Below are 18,044 nucleotides of genomic sequence, written 5' to 3'. Positions count from 1 at the left end.
GGGGGAATACTTTAAAAAGTATTTGCCAGACACCAAATCTTTGTCTCCCGATTACCACTGAGATGTGTGCAAAAACAGACACTAAACTAGGCAAAAGGATTATAAATCATTTTTCATAAACTGAATCCACCCTTCATTCATTTAGCCACAAATCCATCAACCCAGGCCAGTGATTTCAGAAATTTCTTTTACTTTCTAAAGAAAGTAACCCTGAAAAACGCATGCCCCAAGCAGAAGTAGGAGCTACCCTTTTAAACTGATCAAGAATAAATTAACTACAAATGCTTCATTAACAAAAGCATATGCATTCCTCTTATTAAAACTTTCTTATAGGCACCAAAACTAATCACGATACACTTGAATAGAAATCAATTCAATAACCTCTGTTTTTATGGGTGTGATACATGAGAATATCTCACAAATACTTGAGGGACTGAACGCTTCCTACTTCTGTGGATGGTAATGTCAACTACCAGTGTGAGCCTCTCTCGCAGTTGTTAGTATATACTCTGCACTTCACAAGCTGTCTCATTTCAGCCTCATGATAACTCTTCCAAGCAGATAGGGTTTGTCCCATCTTACAGGTGAGGGAACAGAGTCTTAGGAAGACAAACAAGTTTGATTTACACAACTGATAATAACACCAACAATTCTATTCCAGCTCTGCGGCCGTCACACCTGCGCACCTGACCATTGTGTAAACTCTCCTCCAACCATTTATTTTCCCTCCTGTAAAATGGGTAGATATGTCTATAGGTTCTTCTACCTTTTCCTCAAACATCCAGCTTAAATGATCTTACGAAGGTGCGTAAATATATGCCTCCACAAATGTTTGTATGTGATTCCCAGCTACACATTTTTCACAACAAGGTCCCCGAGGCTCAGCACCAGCAGGGTTTTTTTTCAAGGAGCGCAGTTTCTGTATCCCTTGCTTTAGGCCTGTCTCCCGCCATCATCAGCTTCCTAGCCTGACTTCTCATTTGGGAAGTTGTTTTTTCCCTCTGAAAAGAAGTCGTTCCAGAGCCTCCCATCTCATTTCATACTTATTTTAGGAACAATGGCTGAGTTCACCACTTTATTGCCTTTTGCCAGCTTCTCCTAGCAACTGCTCTCAGATATAGAGAGAATCATGTTTAGCTTACAAAATCCAATTTAGAAGAAAATCAAGCAAGAGTTTAACTTGTTTCATCACAATTCATGTAATTATAGAGATGCTTTAAGTTTCTCTGCTCCCTCACTTTCCTGTCAAGCAGTTTATAATAACATCTGGCATTTATGGAGTGTGTGCAGTGTGCTAGGCCTGGTGCCAATGCTTTACATGCCTTGTCTTCATTAATCCTCACAGCAACCCCCTGACGTGTGTATATTATTATCTCCACTTTCCTAGAGAAAACTGGGACCCAGAGTAGTTAAAGCCACACCACTAGAAGGTGGCAGAGCTGAGATATGAAAGTGGGCTTTAACCACCACGTTCCTCTTCCCCCTCCTCTAATCTGAAAACAAACCCTTAGGTTTGGGGCTTCTTTTATATACTTGGCCCCTTTACCCTTTACTATCCCCTACCCCTTCCCTCTGGTAACCACCATACTCTTGTGTGTGTCTATGAGTTTCATATCCCACATATGAGTGAAATCATATGGTTCTTAGCTTTTTCTTTCTGACATTTCACTTAGCATAATATTCTCAAGATCCATCCATGTTTTCACAAATGGCAGAATTCCACCTTTTCTTATGGCTGAGTAGTACACCATTATGTATATATTAGAGGCCCAATGCACGAAATTCATACAGGAGTAGGCCTTCCTTCCTCTGGCTGCCAGCACCAGCTTCCCTCTGGCACCCGGGACCCAGGCTTCCCTCACAGCCCTGGCTTTGTCCAGAAGGTCATCCAGAAGGACATCTGGTCTAATTAGCATATTATGCTTTTATTATTATAGATTGGAGGCCCAGTGCATGAAATTTATGCACAGGGGGTGTCCCTCAGCCTGGCCTGTACCCTCTCCAATCCAGGACCTCTCAGGGGATGTCCGACTGCCTGCAGGGATCAGGCCTAAACCGGCAGTCGAACATCCCTCTCTCAATCCGGGACCGCTGGCTCCTAACCGCTCACCTGCCTGCCTGCCTGATCACCCCTAACCCCTCTGCTTGCCTGCCTGATCGCCCCTAATTGCCTCTCTCTGCTGGCCTGATTCCCCCTAACCACCTCTGCCTGCCAGCCTGATCACCCCTAACTGCCTCTGCCTGCTGGCATAATCGCCCCTAACCACCCTCCCCTGCTGGCCTGATCGCCCCTAACTGCTCCCCTGCTGGCCTGATCACCCCTAACAACCTCTGCCTCGGCCCCTGCCACTGTGGCTTTGTCCAGAAGGAGGAGTGGATGACCGGAAGATGTCTGGTCTATCTGGTCTAATTAGCATATTATCCTTTTATTAGTATAGATACCACATCTTCTTTATCCAATCCTCTATCGAAGAACACTTTGGTTTTCTCCATGTCTTGACCACCATGAATAATGTTGCAGTTAACATTGGGATGCATATATCTTTGCAAATAACTGTTTTTGAGGTTTTTTTGATAGATACCCAGAAGCAGGATTGTTGGTCATATGGTAACCCTATTCCTAATTTTTTTAGGAACTGCCAGGATTTCCATAGTGTTGTACCAGTCCACATTCCCACCAGCAGTGAATGAGGGTTCCTTTTTCTCCACTACCTCTCCAACACTTGTTATTACCTATCTTGTTGCTAATGGCCATTCTAGCAGGTGTGAGGTGGTTCTCATTGTACTTTTGATTTGCATTTCCCTAATAGCTACTGAAATTGAATACCTTTTCATAAATCTGTTGGCCATTTGTATGTCTTCTTGGGAGAAGTGTCTATTCATGTCCTCTGCCCATTCTTTTAAATTGGATTGTTTGTTTGGTGTTAAGTTGTATGAGTTCTTTATATATTTTGGATATTAACCTCTTGTTGAAGCTGTTGTTTGCAAATAACCTCTCTGATTCAGTTGGTTGCCTTTTTATTTTACTGGTGGTTTCTTTTTCAGTGCAGAAGCATTTTAGATTAATATAGTCCATTCATTTACTTTTGCCTTTACTTCTCCTGTCTTTGGGGTCAAATTCATAAAACGTTCCCTATGACCAAGGTCCAAAGTTTAGTACCTATGTTTTCTTCTATGTAATTTATTGTTTCAGATCTTATATTTAGGTCTTTGTTCCATTTTGAATTAATTTTTGTACATGGAGACAAACTATAATAGTTTCTTTCTTTTGCATTTGGCTTTCCAATTTTCTAGGCACCTTTTATTGAAGAGACTTTCTTTTCTCCATTGTGTGTTTTTGGCTCCTTTGTCAAAAATTATTTGCCCATATGCATGTGGTTTTATTTCTGAGCTCTCAATTCTGTTCCATTGGTCTGTGTGTCTGTTTTTCTGCCAATACCATGCTGTTTAATTATCGTAGCTCTGTAATATAATTTTGGAGTCAGGTAGTGTGATACCTCCAGCTTCGTTCTTTTTTCTAAGAATTGCTTTGGCTCTTTGGGGTATTTTGTGGTTCCATACAAATCTGCTCCCAGATACAGAGAAAATAATGTTTAGCTTACAAGATCCAATTTAGAAGAAAACCAAACAAGAGCTTAACTTGTTTCATCACAATTCATGTAATTATAGTGATGCTTTAAGTTTTTCTGCTCCCTCACTTTCCTGTCAAGCAGTTTATAATAACATCTGGCATTTATGGAGTGTGTGCAGTGTGCTAGGCCTGGTGCCCATGCTTTACATGCCTTGTCTTCATTAATCCTCACAGCAACCCCCTGACGTGTGTATATTATTATCTCCACTTTCCTAGAGAAAACTGGGACCCAGAGTAGTTAAAGCCACACCACTAGAAGGTGGCAGAGCTGAGATATGAAAGTGGGCTTTAACCATAACGTTCCTTTTCCCCTCCCCTAATCTGAAAAGAAATCCTTAGATTCAGGGCTTCTTTTTATATGCTGAAGGCCCATATTTTTAAAAAATATGTTTTTATTGATTTTTTTTTAGAGAGAGAGAGGAAGGGAGCGGGATAGAGAGATAGAAACATCGATGAGAGAAACATCATTGATTGGCTACTGCCTGCATGCCCCCTTCCAGTGATTGAGCCTGCAACCCGGGCATGTGCCATGACCGGGAATCAAACCACAATCTCTTGATTCCTGGGTCAACGCTCAACCACTGAACAGCACCAGCCAGACTTAAGGCCCATATTTAATGTGCATATTCTCCCCAGACCTTAAAACACTTTGCAAGTTGAGACTTTTCATATCCAATTCCTTTTGTTCAGTACTTTTCACTTTCCAAAGCATTTTTCATCTATCATCTCTTTTTGCTCTCAAATAGCATTTCATTTTTAAAGACATCTTTGCATCATATATATTTATAATTTTTTACACTCCAAAGTCAATCACATTTACATAAGTACTTCCTGTCAATTTATAATAAATATTCATTGTTATCCCTATACTTGTTTGATCCTCCCTCTTCTTTCCATCACTGCATTTTTTCATCTTCAGCCTACTTTTCCCATTCCTTGCTCATTTGTGTATGCCCACATTGCCAGATATATTCAACAATAATTGACTGAATACCCAATATGTGCCAGGAGCTTTGCCACACTTTAGCTCTAAGATTATAATTCTCTGTGTGTCTCTTTCCCAATTCTGCCTGATACAACCTAAAAATGATTTTCTAAGCTCAGTCTTCCGAAGGTATTTCTTACGAAAACACTTACCATTTTTCCTTTTTCTGTCTTTGGCCTCTTTACCTCCTTTCCTGCCATTTTCTTCACCTTGTGCCTATATATTGTTGTTCTTACTCTTTGTTTCAGCACTGTTTCTTGCTGGGTTAATAATAGGCACTGGGGGCGGGAGAGGGGTTAAAGCAGCAAAATTGCTGCAAAAATCCTGTAATCGATGTTCAGCCATGATCATCAACTGTAGGCTTCACTACTCTCCCCCTGATGGCAAAAGTCACTGCTACCCTCCATGATTGGTTTTATATACCAACCATGTCCTCTTTCTCCTGTTGTCATTGAAACCTCAGAGCTAGAGCCAGAGCTAAAGTTGGCCCAGAATAAAATTTAAAAAAGAGAAAAAAAAGGAGCGGTTGGGAGCTTCAGTCAATCTCCAGCCTGAAAGCAGCCCTCGTCCCCTCTTCCAGACTGGCCAGGCACCCCAGTGGGGACCCCCACCCTGAAGGGTGTGTGACCAGCTGCAAACAGCCATCATCCCCTCTTCCAGACTGGCCAGGCACCCCAGTGGGGACCCCCACCCTGATCCAGGACACCCTTCAGGGCAAACCAGCCGGCCCCCACCCGTGCACCAGGCCTCTATCCTATATAGTAAAAGGGTAATATGCCTCCCAGCACCCTGATCAGCATGACAGGGGTCAGCGACCAAACCCCCTGATCGCCCCGCGGCTCTGTGTGTGACAGGGGGCGGTGCCCCAACCCCCTGATCGGCCCTGCTCTATGTGTGACAGGGTGCAGCGCCCCAACCCCCTGATCAGCCCTGCTCTGTGGGTGATAGAGGGCGGCACCCCAACCGCCCCCCCCCCAGGGGCCCTGCTCTGTGTGTGACGGGGTAGAGCCATAACCTCCCCATCGGCCCTGCCCTGAGTGTGACAGTGGCAGTGCCCCAACCCCCTGATCGGCCCTGCTCTGTGGGTGACAGGGGGCGGTGCCCTAACTCCCCTATCGGCCCTACTCTGTGCGTGACAGGGGGCAGCGCCCCAACCCCCTGATTGGCCCTGCTCTGTGCGTGACAGGGTACGGAGCCCAAACCCCCCTGATGGGCCCTGCTCTGTGCGTGACAGGGGGCAGCGCCCCAACCCCCTGATTGGCCCTGCTCTGTGCGTGACAGGGGGTGGCACCGCAACCTCCCCATTGACCCTGCCTTGAGTGTGACAGGGGGCGGTTCCCCCACCCCCCAATCGGCCCCACCCTGAGCGTGACTGAGGGTGGCATTGCAACCTCCCAATCCTCCCTGCTTTGTGCATGACAGGGGGTGGCGCCCCAACTCCCCAATCAGCCCTGCTCTGAGCCCGACCAGGGGCTGCACCTAGGGATTGGGCCTGCCCTCTGCCACCCAGGAGCAGGCCTAAGCCAGCAGGTCGTTATCTCCTGAGGGGTCCCAGACTGCGAGAGGACACAGGCCGGGCTGAGGAACCCCCCACTCCCCCTCCCCCGCCCCGAGTGCACAAATTTTTGTGCACCGGGCCTCTAATATAATTATATATTGTTTTGTGATTAATCACTATGCTTTAATTATGTTCAATTTGTAACAATGAAAATACATCCTGCATATCAGATATTTACATTACGATTCATAACAGTAGGAAAATTACAGTTATGAAGTAGCAACGAAAATAATTTTATGGTTGGGGGTCACCACAACATGAGGAACTGTATTAAAGGGTCGCGGCATTAGGAAGGTTGAGAACCACTGCTTTAAAGCCTAAGGAGCACATTGGCAAGTGATGGGCCAAATTTCACCTATAAATCTTTTGATCAGTCCACACAGATACTTTTAATGTGATTTAGTGGCCAATGTTGAACAATTTGAAAACTTTACATAAATGTACACATTTCTGGCTTCTAAAAAAATCAGGTCTGTCCTAAGTAGCCAGCATTTTCAGATCAACTACAAGTTTTAAACAGTGTTTTAGACAAGATGTGAGTCTTCAGTTTGCCACAATCCCCACCACTCCATATTACCTACAGACTCAAGGAATGCACTCACATTATCTGCCCTTGAGTTGGTAATCTCCTCTGTATAGTCTTAAAGAAATCAATAGCAGATTCATTGAGCTTACGAACGCTTTTCCTCTTTCAGCAATTTGATGATAATACTGATTTGTGGAGATGGATTTTCTCACACAAGCCATTCGGTTCTTTTTCCCTTTCTTGGCTCTCAAGTTGCCCTCTCTGTGTATCATTTCTAATTCTTAAATAAGAAATAAAGAACCTCCCTGCTATTAGCCGTTTTTTTAGATTTCAGCTTACTCTGTTTATTCCACTAACCTCTCCTCTCCATTTATAGGAAATGCCTTACTTTTTCCTTTCCTTCTCTATTTGTTCATTACTTTTGCTCTTTCAGCCACATCTGTACGCTGGCTAGACACAGCGTAAGACTCTGGCTCTGGAAACAAACAAATTCAAACCTCCATCATTGTCTCAGTTTTGAGGGCTGATGAAGGTTCCCTAACCTCTCTGGGCATCAAATGAGCTGCAAATGAGGATGGTGATAGATTTACTTCATAAGGTTCTTGTGGACGATTAAATTAGCTAATTTAACACAAGGTCTGGCTCAGCAAACTATAGTTGTTATTGAATCTGTGTGCCCTCTCAGACATGTCTACAGCTGGAAAAACCTCTTTGCCTCTCTTCCTTCCAGTCACACCCTTATTCTGTACCCTGTTGCACCTCAGCAAGGCAGCCTGGAAAGAGGACTAAGTTTTCTTCTGCTTGATTAGTCATTGTGGGTTTGTTTATTTCTTTTCAATTTCTTCTTATCAGATACTTGTACGTTCTGCACACCTCTGATAAATGTCCCAGCTTATAAAGTTACTGAAGGCCCGGTGCATGAAATTCGTGCACGGGTAGGGTCCCTAGGCCTGGCCGGTGACCAGGGCCAATCAGGGCCTTCTGGCTGCCAGCTGGGGCCTCCCTTCCCTGGCTGCAGGCTGCTGGCCGAGGCCTTCCTTCATTCTGCACTGCCCCCTGGTGGTCAGTGCACATCATAGCGAGTGATCAAACTCCTGGTCTCTCAGTTGAACTCCAAGGAGACAATTTGCATATTAAGCTTTGAGAGAGAGAGAGAGAGAGAGAGAGAGAGACAGAGCAATTAGAGAAGTGTTCGCTCAGTTTACATTCCTAAATCTCTTTTATTTTCCTGAAAAGAAATCCTCTTGGTGAGGCATGTTCCAGATTGCTAGCATGTGTATCTAACAAGGGTCTGCAAATCCTGAGCTCTTATAGGTTGGTTCTAAATACGTGTCTGTGTAGGTCACTTTGCTCCAAGAAGCAGAGGCCATAGCTGCTGTAGAGAAGCAATATTTGCCCTGGCCAGTGTGGCTCGTTAGTTGGGCATCGTCCTGTGCACCAAAAGGTTGCTGGTTCGATTCCCAGTCAGGGCACATGCCCAGGTTGTGGGCTCGATCACAAGTAGGGGTCATGCAGGAGGCAGCTGACAGGTGTTTCATTCTCACATCCAAGTTTCTCTTTCTCCCTCTCTCTTCCTTTCTCTCTGAAAACCAATAAAAATATTTTTTATAAAAGAAAAGCAATATTTCCTTGAGACAGATTCCATTTGCATCTTTGAGGGTGCAAATGGTGTGCTTTGTTTTAGTGGGGGGGGGGGGGGGGGTTGTTTGCTAGCAATCCCTATCACATGGCTGTGCCTTTTCCCTGCACCAGGATGCGTTCTTCCCTCTGACCCTCACAGCACTTGATACGTGGTTAACAGTACTCACCTCATAACTGGGTTCTGTTTCTCACACACGGTTCCCAAATCACACCCATAATCTGCTTGCTACTCTTCCTGGATACATGAGTACAAAATAATGTTACAGTAACCAGTGACACAGTAATTCCTTGATCTACTATTTCATTATCTTCAGAAATGTCTGAATTGGAAAAGACAAGTTTGGGCTCCTCCTGCACCATCAAAAGGCAAATTGTGACACACTCAGCCACACCATGGGGGGAGAAGGAGAGAGTGTCCTGGCCCATCTTGTAGGACCGACAGCCCAGAACCCCATGTGTGAGCCGAGCTCAGCCCAGCTCTCCTGTAATTTCCAGAGTCTGCTGAGGCTCGTGATCATTAGTGAGGAGGTATTCCAGAGAGAATGGCCCCATGGCTCTTTCTGGGCATTTTTTCAGGATGACTGACAAGAGCTAGCACACTTCAAGCAGTCATTCGGTTGACACGTTCACTAGGGTAGTGTGCTTTTCACAGGTGTTTATATCGAGCACTGGACACAATCCCAAAATGTGATAAATGACATTTCATGGCATTGTTAAGAAAATTTCTCTACCTTTTATCCCTCTCTTGAAACTGTTTTTCATTATTAAAAAACAAAAGTTATGTTCTAATTCAAAGGTCAAGCCATGGTCAAATGAAAGCCATAAAATCGAGCTTCAAGATCCAATATCTTTTCTTTGGGTATTCTCCTTTGGCTCAGACAGTAACCATTTTTTACACCCCCCAAAAAAGTGCATAATATCTGAACCCAATCAGAACAATTTTATTTCATGCTTAGTTTTATGTCTGTGGGCTTTCGACTGAGTGCACAACCTCACTTCTTTGATTGTCTACTTGACCAGCTTCTGGCTGAGTGATAAGGGTCACAGTTTCTGTCCTGGAACAAGACAAAGAACACACAGAAAAGAGACCCAGATCCTGGGTCTAGTTCTTTCGCTTTCTGTTTGGATGTCCTTAAATAATTCATGTTACTTTCTGGAGCTGTTCCCACTCTGTTCTAAGCTAAGCCATAAATTTCTTTGGTCCACACATTACAAACTGGCTGGCTGCTGCCAAAGATATCCCACATCAGTGTTTTGCTTGGCCCACAGAGCATTTTGAAAATTGGTAAACATTAACTAAAAATCCACATGTCCAACTCCTCTTGAAAAATACAAAGCTGGGCAACAGTAAACCAACATTCCTGCATGGCAACATTGCCCGAAGCTGAGTAATACCGCCAACTCTAGAGGTGGTGTGCACTTCACAGCACGCCACAATCCCCACCACTCCCTATCGCCTGGCACCAGCCCTGCTTTCTCATTGGCATAAGATACTGGCCCTAATAGACATATGGTTTTGCTACCCTGGTTGAGTCATTTATCTGCTTTGGTTTCTAGGAGCTCACCATTCAGCTACCCTCTTCTAAACCTGCTTTAATTCTTCAGTTATTCTTGTAATATGAAGCATATTATAGAAGCATTTCTCTATATGTCCTTAATATTAAAAGGCCCACATCAAACTGTTGGCTCATACTGACTTTGTGAGAACTTAAAACTTCAGGTCGCTCTCTCATGAATTATCGCATGAAGTTGACAGCAAAACATGGTCTGCTTTGCCCTGCAGTTTTTCTAATGACAATCTATAATTCTGGCCTGAGTTTTTATATTTCTCACAGGGATTTTGTGATTATCAAATATACCATAGTGTGAAATCATTAAAAGCTTTGAAATAAAGCTCTCAGCAAGCACAAACTATTTTATCTGTAAATATGCATAGACTATCTACTGACAAGGAGGTTGTCCTTGTCAATAAGTGCATTTTATGATTTTTATTTCTTCATGCTTTGGATTTTTTAACTGCTTAAAAACATGCTTTTTAAAGTATCTTAAAACCAAATAATAATATCAATTGGATATTACCTTGCTGAGAGATACCTTACCAGAAGTGCATTGTATTCAAGAATGACCTGTAAAACCATATACCCATTCTCTTCTCATGTTTTATCAATCAAGTTGACACTTTGCCTTACCATGTACAGAAGGCGATAAATATATTTCACTTGTACCCAATTTATACATTCGGGGTACAAATGAGAGGATGCTCACACCTGTTGTTCACAAAATATATTGAGACCATAATACAATCCTCTATTTTCATAACTTTATACAAGGAATAAATGGTTATGGATGACTTTCAGAATGCATTGCTTACCAAAAGTGATTCATAACCATTTATTGTTAATGGTAGAAAGTAAAAAATATAAACATACAAAAAATCAGAATAGCAGAGGCCAAGTGAAATGCAAAAGAAAACAAAACAACCTCCCGAGCTGGCTTGGCTCAGTGGATAGAGTGTTGGCCTGAAAGGTCCAGGGTTCGATTCCAGTCAAGGGCATGTTCAAGGGCATGTATGTGGGTTGCAGGCTTAATAACCCTTCCCTAGTTGGGGTGTGTGCAGGAGGCAACCAATCAATGTGATGTGTCTCTCTCACAGAGATGTTTCTCTCTGTCTCTCCCCCTCCCACTCTCTCCAAAAATCAATGGAAACATATCCTCGCGTGAGGATTAACAAACAAACAAACATCCAAACCACCGCCCAGGCTGTTTGAGGAACCAGCTGCAACAGCCCTTGGCTGGGCGGAGGGCTGACCCCACGGTGCCTTTCTGTCTCTCCTCTCATGCCTTTCTCTCTTGTGTGTTTAAGATCGGAGCACAGTGCTACCTGGAATGCTCGGCCCTGACTCAGAAAGGTCTCAAGGCGGTGTTTGATGAAGCCATCTTCACCATTTTCCACCCCAAGAAAAAGAAACGCTGCTCCGGGTGTCACCGCTGCTGCTCGATTATCTGAGGTGGAGTGAGACCCACCTCCACCCCACTTAAGGGCCAGAAGGGCAGCCAGCCTCTGCGACCAAGCTCAAGGCCCTGAGGAGGGCGGGACCCTGCACCCAGGGGCTTCTTCTGCACCCTGAGCCTCCACGCACAGCCACTAGCCAGCCCACTGCCACGCCCTCCCTGCAGCCACAGCGTCCACCCTGCGCACCCTAGGGAATGCGGAGCGGGGTCAGCCAAGTCAAAGACGGTCCTGCATCTCCCCCTCCCTTGAACGTGCGGCTGATGGGAAATCGTCGGGGAAAACCACAAGAGACGCTTGGTTCCTGTCCTGGTGGCCTTACTCAATGTCTTTTACAAAACATGGGAATGCAGTACTAACCTCTTTTACTGAATGGGCTATTCTACCTGTGTGGCTTACAGTCACTGGTATTATTTTAAGGAATTTACTAATTTGCCAGTGTACCCGGGCCTTACAAATCCATACCAAATTAGCCTAAAGACAAAGTATTTTGTATTCATTTCTACCTTCAGCCTGTTTCTACCAAAGCTTCTAGAACCAACTTGGACCTCTGAATGCCTAACTATAAGAAGATACAAGAAAACCTTTCTGAGTTAAGACTTTGGAAATTTCAGGGCCATGATTTTGGAACCCGGTTGAATGAATTGTTGCCGGTTACATTTTTGCCAAAGATTCACCCTGGAAATGCTTATGTTGATAGGTAGCCTTATTTTTTCTGTATTACATATCGTCATGGCAAATTAGGAATGAACTGTGTTTTTAAAAGTAGTATTTTTGCTTTTCAATCAAATGATTGGGGGGAGAATATGGCAGACTTATCATATGAAATATTCTTTATTCAGCAAAGTGGACTTTCCTGCTCCCTCCCTTCCCCATTGCATTCCCTTTGCCTCCTTCGCCTTCACCCTTTCTCCCATGCCCAATTAGCCTGATCTAAACAAAGGGTCTGGCCATGGGGCATGAAAAAGTAAGCGTTTAAAAGTCCCCAAAAGTTAAGAAAAAGGCCTTAATTTTTCCTGTTGCTTCAACTGAAAGTACAGTTGCCCCCCCCCCCCATCTGTGGTTTCGCTTTCTGCGATTTCAGTTACCATGGTTAATTGCCATCTGAAAATATTAAATGGAAAATTCCAGAAACAAACAATTCGTAAGTTTAAAATTTCATGCTGTTTTGAGTAGTGTGATAAAATCACAAACCATCCACTCCGTCCCACTCAGAACATGAATCATCCGTTTGTCCAGCGTATCCACTCAGTATATGCTACCTGCCCATCTCAGTTATCAGATCAACTGCCATGATATAGCAGTGCTTGTGTTCAAGTAATCCTTATTTTACTTAATAATGGCCCCAACGCGCAAGAGTAGTGACGTTGGCGATTTGGATATGCCAAAGAGAAGCTGTAAAGTGCTTCCTTTAAGTGAAAAGATATGTGTGTATAGGAAAAAAAAACATAACATATATATATAGGATTTGGTTTCAGGCATCCACTCGGGTTCTTGAAATGTGTACCCCACAGATAAGGGGGGACAACTGAATTTCTCAGCTTGCCCCCATGTAAGCCTCCATTCTATTTAAATGTCATTTTCCAAGTATAACTGATACTAAAACATTGCCTCTCCCTCTTTCCCACACTCATTGTCCCAAATGTGTATTTAGGGGCTAGATCTGTGAGGACCAAACTCTGCTTTTCAAAATAATGTGTTCATAGAACGGGGACTTTGGCCTTAGGGAAGTAAAAACCTCCGAAAAGGATTGGTGTCCTTTCTGTATGACTCTCCCGAACATCCAGGGATCTTTTATCAGAGTACCTTACGTCCTAGCTTTTAATTACAGACTGCAGAGGCTTCTAATTACTCTCATTTGCCTACAATTACCCTAGAAACACCCAGGTAGGCACTTTATTTTTTATTTCAATTGCATAAGCAAAGTGCCTCTTTGCAGCATGAAATTACACCAATTTTAGTTTAAGAATTTCCAGATTCATACTCCTTCCGTTAGGAAAATCCAGTCTTTCTAGCCCCTGCAGGAAGCACATAAACACAGGTGCTTATGGTGTGGGTCTTCTCTGTTAAGGCCTTCCATGACACCCCCTCAGTGTTTTGGATTTTGTGTGTTTTTTTACAATTTCTGAAATGTGTTTTCCCTTGTTCCACATTTCAAATTCTATATCCCTTCTCCCCCATCTAGTTGCTCAACATTCTCTTAAATGCACACACACACCAACCTAAAAGAAAACGAAAGTTTTGTAAGTCAAAGCTTGACAAGAAAACAAGGACTTTCTACCTTTGTAAGAAATCAACCATGTATAAACTTAACTCTGCTGAGGTTATAAATTCATTCTTTACAATAATGAGCATTTAGCCCTGTAATAAATGAAGTGCCGTTAGCCAATTTTGTTACATTATTGCATAGTTATATCTTATTAGAGGGCCTCTCACTTTTCACTGATATGAATGAAAAATGGAGAGCAATATGTTTGCTCAGCCAAGGAGAATTGTCCAGATGTGCACACTTGACAGGCAAATGGTTCCAAGGCCAGCCCCTCCCTCATGGGCCACAGGGATTACCTCCGTCACAGGGGGAAGATCACACTCACTCTCTCCTGGAACCAGAACCTGGAGGGACTGTTAGGTGTGGGTGGGACACTAGAGGTCTTATGAGCTAATGATTGAATAAAATAATGAATAACAAAGCAACCTAAATGAGTTAGTATCATTACACCAATTACTCATTTATCCCGTTTCATGGCAAGAGGTAGTTCATTTCATGAAAAAGTATTTTCTGCCAGAAGATTGAATACAATTATATCCTAAAACCGAAGATAAGAAGAGACATAGAAATCTGAAGAAGTGTCCTTTAATGTTCTACACCATTTTCCAAAGTCAAGAAGGGACAACCCATCTCCCTTTGCTGGTAGATGTTAACTTTTCAGAGCTAGAAGAGGCCTCAGAAACTATAGTCCAATCCCCTCATTGTACAGATGAGGAAACTTAAGCCTAGATGTGTTAGAGAAGACATTTTGTAACAGAGCTGGGACATCTCAGCTTTTCTACTTCCCACCCATTGCCCTTCAACTCCATACTATATCATTATCACAGATATTAAGTTGGACATTTGTAGGTATATTACTGGAATAGCATCTGTTTTTTCTATAGATCCAAGCCACATTTCAAACACATGACTTAGGTCACTATACATAAGGTAATCCATCAAACCTAGAGACAAGAATTTGATTGACATATGATATGCCTGGAATCCACAGTATACAATGTAATATAATCCTAATTTAATTGCACAGTATACAGTAATGTAATCCAACTCTAATGGTTCAAATAACTAGTTTGACAGATATTTTTTTCAATCAGATGATTGGTTGTTTGGTAGAATTCAATGGACTATTTGAACTATTTTAGAAATACAAAAGTTACTAAGACACAAATCAAAGCTATGTCAAAGGAAGAAATCTGGGCCGATTTCTGCCAAGAAAAGTTATACTCAAATAACAGTTACTCAATAACTGTAATAACTACAGCAACCCCAAACCAGGAAGCACTAAACTGAGAAATCAAAAAATAAGTCATACACATATGACAAGAAGGGAGTTTTAGCTATGAGACTTTGATAACAATATGTCTGATTATGATATGCAAAGAACCATTTGGAAGATTCTGGTCCGTAAGTGCCAGATGAAGTGAATATAACCATATACTATTTTCACAGAACCACCACGAAGGAAATAAAACTTAAACAGTAGTAAAGAGTAAATCACAACCATGCTCACTATTTAAGGAGAAAATTTAAAAATTTAAACCCAGAATTTGAAGCCCCAAAAAATGTCATTATTTAGAGCATTAGGGTCTTCTGAGCAATGATCTCACAAAGTGGAAGGTCTTCAAGAAGAAACATTTGACTTGAGGTAAGCCTTCAACAATGCAGTATTGCATTTCTAAAGGCAAACTTACCCATGACAGCAACGTGATGGAAGATAAGAGACTGAGGTTTTGCTTTGAAGGAATGTTGATACCATACTGGAGATGATGACCTAACCATGTATGTCTTTGGTTTTAAATCTACCCCTTTGTTTAGATGCCAGAATGCAAAATGTGCATTTTCTCTCAACAGAGAATGCCACAGGTCGCCAGGTATTCTCTTAAGAGCCATTGTGCAGGCTGACAAGTACAAGTCAGGAAGCTCAACCAAGTATTTTCATTTCAAGGACCATTAGGAACACAGAGGAAGCGAGAAGGTCGGGGAAACTGAGTTTCTTACAAAGGAAGTTAAGGACTTTTTTTAAAGGAAATATTTAGAGGATGGAGAGAAAGCTAAAACCAAACACAAGGCACAAACACACACCTGACAATTCTCCCAGAGAATTGCTCATTTCTGCCTGGTCTCTAGAGGCACAGGGAAGAAGGGAGGGCTGTCAATGGGAAGGGCATTCCATATTTCCCAGTATCTAAGCAGAGTCAACCAACAGGATAAATTGTGTGATAATTCTCGATGACCCCACCCCACAATGCATTAAAAATGGACAAAATGCTGGACAATGCTCTTTGGGTTTTGGGGGGCAGGGGGCTCTTTAACATCAGGGCAAGTCATAACCCTCACCCTTTCTCTGCTAACACAGAACAGGCAGTCAAGGGAAACTCGTGGAGAAATATGAATGAAGCATTTTGAAAGTTTCCTTGGGAATGGACGTGACTCGAAACCTGAAATGGATGACTTTGGGATATCTGTAAAGACAGTTCTTTGTATGAATGATGTTTAATCATCTTCAGTGAAATATATCTGAATGGAAACATGGCATGTAAAATGCACAGCAGCAATAACGGAGTACAAACATACGAGACAGAGCAATAATTGATGGTGCTTCCATGGCCAACAAAGACCAGAAAGGAGATTAAAGCACCAATCTCTACACAGAGGCACTCCAGGCGGCAGAGGCTGGGCCCTGCTCCCCGGAGAGCTGTCTGGGTTAGGGCAGGAGTGCGTCCGGGAGGGTTTGGCTCGTCTCTGAATTCGCGGGATGCAAGTTCAACAACAGTTCTTGGCTTTCACCTTCCACTACAGGAAGTTAGAGGAAGGGATGCATGATTAAGCTTGGTCACAATCTATTTTTTTTTTCTCCTTAGGGAATATTCTGTCACAATCCAGAGTCATTTTGTGCGTGTGTTTTAAACATGTTCTACCCTGGTCATTTCACTTTGTTCTGAGTTCTGTGGTGACTCGGAAACTTCAGGATACTCTCTAGCTGAAGTAATTTTGTTGCATTTTCAGCCATGTCCTCCAAGCCCTCCAGGATATGCAGTCATCTTTGATTGGTGAACAGGTTCTGCTCCCTGTTTTAGGAATGTGATGTCTGGGGCAATCTGAGGAGAGGGTCCCCAAGGCCCAGAACTGCGTCCTGCCCAGAAGCCATCAGAGCCCACTTAGCCTCCCAGGGACCCTGCACAAGTCAGTCTTTTGAGTTTATGTTGATTCTTTGGAGAAATAATAAAAACTCTTTCATGGCAAGGTGATATGTTTGTGGCAGCTTTGTAAATACCTAAAAGAATCACCTACTACCACTTCTTAAATCAATTATTTTTAAGGAATTGGATATTTTTTTCTCCCTAGAGGAGCCCTGGGCCAGAAGTTTCAAAATTCTACATTCTTCCCATCGCCTGACTTAAATTGTTTTTGCTCTGAGTAAACAGCAACTACTGTGTAAGGACATCTCAGCAGGATTTTATCCCACTTGAAACAGCCCCTGTTTCTCCCCGTGTAATCTCCACAGAGGAAACGACCTGACAAGGGAAGGATGGCTGGCCTGCTCAGGGTCGGCTTTCTTGCAATCTTCTTCTTACGTAATGGCTTTTCTATGTCTACTTATCACAATTAATGGCATATTATTTCATGTTCTCTTTAAGCTTGCAATTTGTTTTGTGCCATATTCTGACTTTTAAGTCATTTGTCTTTTCTCCTATTTTCATTTCTGAGTAGTCTGAGGGTGTCTCCAGCAACCAGTCAAGGAAACTGCCTTCCCCAGGCCTCTGAGAAAATGGGAACATTGTCTAGCCCTTTGCTACTCAAAGTGTAGGCCAGGAAACAACAACATGAGCATTTCCTGGGAGCTAGTTAGGACTATAGAACCTCAGGCCCACTCCAGACTTAATGAATCCAAATCTGCATTTTATTATTATTTTTTTTATTTCAGAGAGGAAGAGAGAGGGAGAGAGAGAGAGAGAAAAAAACATCAATGATGAGAAAAAATCATTGATTGGCTGCCTCATGGAGGCACGCCCCACACAGGAGATCAACCCTGCCACCTGGGCATGTGCCCTGACTGGGATTTAACCCTGACCTCCTGGTTCATAGGTTGACGCTCAACCACTGAGCCATGCTAGCCAGGCCAAAACCTGCATTTTACTAAGACCCTGGGTGATTCATGGGCACAGTGATATTTGAGAATGCTGATTTATGAGACAACCATGCTTATCACCAGTCTTTACATCCAGACACATCATTACCTGCTTAAGAAACCATCAGCTTCGCTTGCCTCTCAGATGCTACCTTCTGGGTATTCCTTAAGCTAATATTTGAGTTGTTCATTTACTGGATGGATAAGAAGGTTTTTGGAAGCCCTTTCTTTTTTTGTCATGTGCTGCCCAGCTGCAGAAAAGGAAAAGGCATGTTTTGGAATCAAAAGAGAAAGA

General features: G+C 43.0%; 1 protein-coding gene across 1 annotated transcript in view; it reads left to right on the top strand.

Moving 5' to 3' along the window:
- The window catches only part of RHOJ (ras homolog family member J), an 84,703-nt gene extending 70,968 nt beyond the window's left edge, over nt 1-13,735 (top strand). The window contains exon 5 of the mRNA XM_070418740.1: nt 11,205-13,735. Coding sequence (XP_070274841.1) covers nt 11,205-11,348 — 144 coding nt within the window. The 3' untranslated portion in view covers nt 11,349-13,735. The remainder of the gene's footprint in view (nt 1-11,204) is intronic.
- Nucleotides 13,736-18,044: the final 4,309 nt, after the last annotated feature.

The sequence above is a fragment of the Myotis yumanensis genome, unplaced genomic scaffold, assembly GCF_028538775.1.
Source record: "Myotis yumanensis isolate MYYU_CA2020_CCGP unplaced genomic scaffold, mMyoYum1.0.hap1 SCAF_1, whole genome shotgun sequence".
In the NCBI taxonomy this organism is placed as follows: Eukaryota; Metazoa; Chordata; class Mammalia; order Chiroptera; family Vespertilionidae; genus Myotis; species Myotis yumanensis.
Note: the sequence above shows the minus strand (reverse complement) of the source record. Positions and strands in the feature narration are given on the sequence as shown.